The sequence below is a fragment of the Haliaeetus albicilla genome, chromosome 29, assembly GCF_947461875.1.
Source record: "Haliaeetus albicilla chromosome 29, bHalAlb1.1, whole genome shotgun sequence".
In the NCBI taxonomy this organism is placed as follows: Eukaryota; Metazoa; Chordata; class Aves; order Accipitriformes; family Accipitridae; genus Haliaeetus; species Haliaeetus albicilla.
In genome coordinates, this window is record NC_091511.1 from 6,233,560 (window position 1) to 6,235,803 (window position 2,244).

At 51.9% G+C, this 2,244-nt stretch overlaps 1 protein-coding gene across 1 annotated transcript; it reads right to left on the minus strand.

Moving 5' to 3' along the window:
- Positions 1–705: 705 nt before the first annotated feature.
- LOC138682640 (olfactory receptor 14J1-like) lies at positions 706–1,671 on the minus strand. The gene has a single exon (XM_069773903.1). It carries the CDS (start codon positions 1,669–1,671, stop codon positions 706–708), a length of 966 nt encoding a protein of 321 aa, XP_069630004.1.
- Between the last annotated feature and the right edge of the window lie 573 nt (positions 1,672–2,244).

Sequence of the window (2,244 nt, forward strand, 5' to 3'; positions counted from 1 at the left end):
GGAACAGCCTGCCCGGGAGGCAGACAGACACCTGACCTGTGTGAGCTGGGATGGAGCCAGCAAAGCCAAAGTTCAGCGGTGGCTGGAAATGGCCATGCATGGGGAGGGCACCCAGAAGGGCTTCTCTAAATGTGTTGTCAGCACAAGGAAGGCAGCTGAGGGAACCCTGGTCCCAGTGGCCAGTGGGGCACGGGGATGGAGTGACAAAGCCAGTGTAAATACAGCAATTCCTTAGAATCAAGATTCTCCCTCGAGAGTCCTGTCACACATCAGGACTGTGACCGAGCTGCCAGAGCACTCAGGCCTTACACCAACCGAAGGGCTCAGCAGGAGAGTGTGGGAGTGGAAAGAGAGCAGCTCTGGGAAGATCAGTTGCTCGTATTCCCTGGCAGTGCTGCTGTGCTGAGACTCTTTTCCCCTTCCCCTCTGCACACAGGCACTGTCCTGCCGCTTCACCAAGTTCTCAGAGGAAGAATCTCCGCAAAATAAGTCGCTGCAGGGTCCTTTATTGTGTTGAAATACACAGAGAGGACTGTGTCTCATTTATACAGCCTTGGGGTCATATTGTACAGGTAGACAGTGAATTAGAAGTAGGATGAATAATAAAATTTCATTGTGCACAATATTATCACAAGAAAAACAAAGAGCCCCTGCGCCGCCAGCACCAAGAACCTGAGAGGCAGGCTGGGCCTGTAAAGAAATGCATTATGAATGCTCTGCAGAAGAAAACAGACAGTTAATTGCTTCTGAACAGCACCTGTTCATCATTTTCCTCAGGGCATCCTTGAGCTCCTGGTTCCTCATGCTGTAGAGGAGGGGGTTCACTGCTGGAGGCACCACCGAGTACAGAACTGCCACCACCAGGTCTAGAACTGGGGAGAAGATGGAGGGGGACTTCAGGTAGGCAAACGTGCCAGTGCTGATAAACAGGCAGACCACAGCCAGGTGAGGGAGGCACGTGGAAAAGGCTTTGTGGCGTCCCTGCCCAGAGGGGATCCTCAGCACGGCCCTGAAGATCTGCACATAGGAGAAAACAATGAAAACAGAACAACCAAACACTAAACAGACACTAAGCACAAGAAGGCCAACTTCCCTGAGGTAGGAGCGTGAGCAGGAGAGCTTGAGGATCTGGGGGATTTCACAGAAGAACTGGCCCACAACATTGCCTTGGCAGAGTGGTAGTGAAAATGTATTGGCTGTGTGCAGCACAGCGTGGAGAAACCCACTGGCCCAGGCAGCTGCTGCCATGTGGACACAAGCTCTGCTGCCCAGGAGGGTCCCGTAGTGCAGGGGTTTGCAGATGGCAACGTAGCGGTCGTAGGCCACGATGGTGAGGACACAATACTCTGCTACTACCAAGAAGGCAAAAAAAAAGACCTGTGTAGCACATCCCCAGTAGGAGATGGCCCTGCTGTCCCACAGGGAATTGGCCATGGATTTGGGGACAGTGGTGGAGATGGAGCCCAGGTCAAGCAGGGAGAGGTTGAGGAGGAAGAAGTACATGGGGGTGTGGAGGTGGTGGGCGCAGGCTACAGTGGTGATGATGAGGCCATTGCCCAGGAGGGCAGCCAGGTAGATGCCCAGGAAGAGCCAGAAGTGCAAGAGCTGCAGCTGTCGCGTGTCTGCAAATGGCAGGAGGAGGAACTCAGTGATGGAGCTGCTGTTGGACATTAGCTTTCTTGGGCATGGGGCACTGTTCAAGAGGGAAAGAGATTGACAAGTTAGAATAGACTTCTCTAAGCTAAACCTAACGCATTTCTCACAGAAACACCACCAAAGCTGCCTCTCCTAGTTCAGAAAGATCTTTGTAGGTCCCTTTCATGAGCTGTGCTTGGTGCTGGCTGAGGGTGCCACTGGGAGCAGCAGGCTGTGCTGTGGGCTCTGGGGGAGTCAGTCCTGCCCTCAGCAAGAGGTAAATAGGGACACGGGGTGATATCAGATTAAATCCACTCATTATATCACAGAGCTTTTCAACATTGTCGCTTCCAATTCAATGAAAAGCAAACAAAATCCAAGGGATTTTTTTTGGTGTATTTTGTTCTAGTTTACCCACCACTCTTAAGGAGTGCATTTGGTAGGGAAAGAAGCGAATCTCCTACATTTGGGTTGTCCTGAAGGGAGAGGTTTCTCATTTCTATCATTGGGAGCCTGGGGATTAGGCGGGGATTGGGACACTTAACTCCCATGGAGAATTCTACATGGCAAGACCCACAGGCTCGGTCTGTGAGGTGCATCTGAATCCTA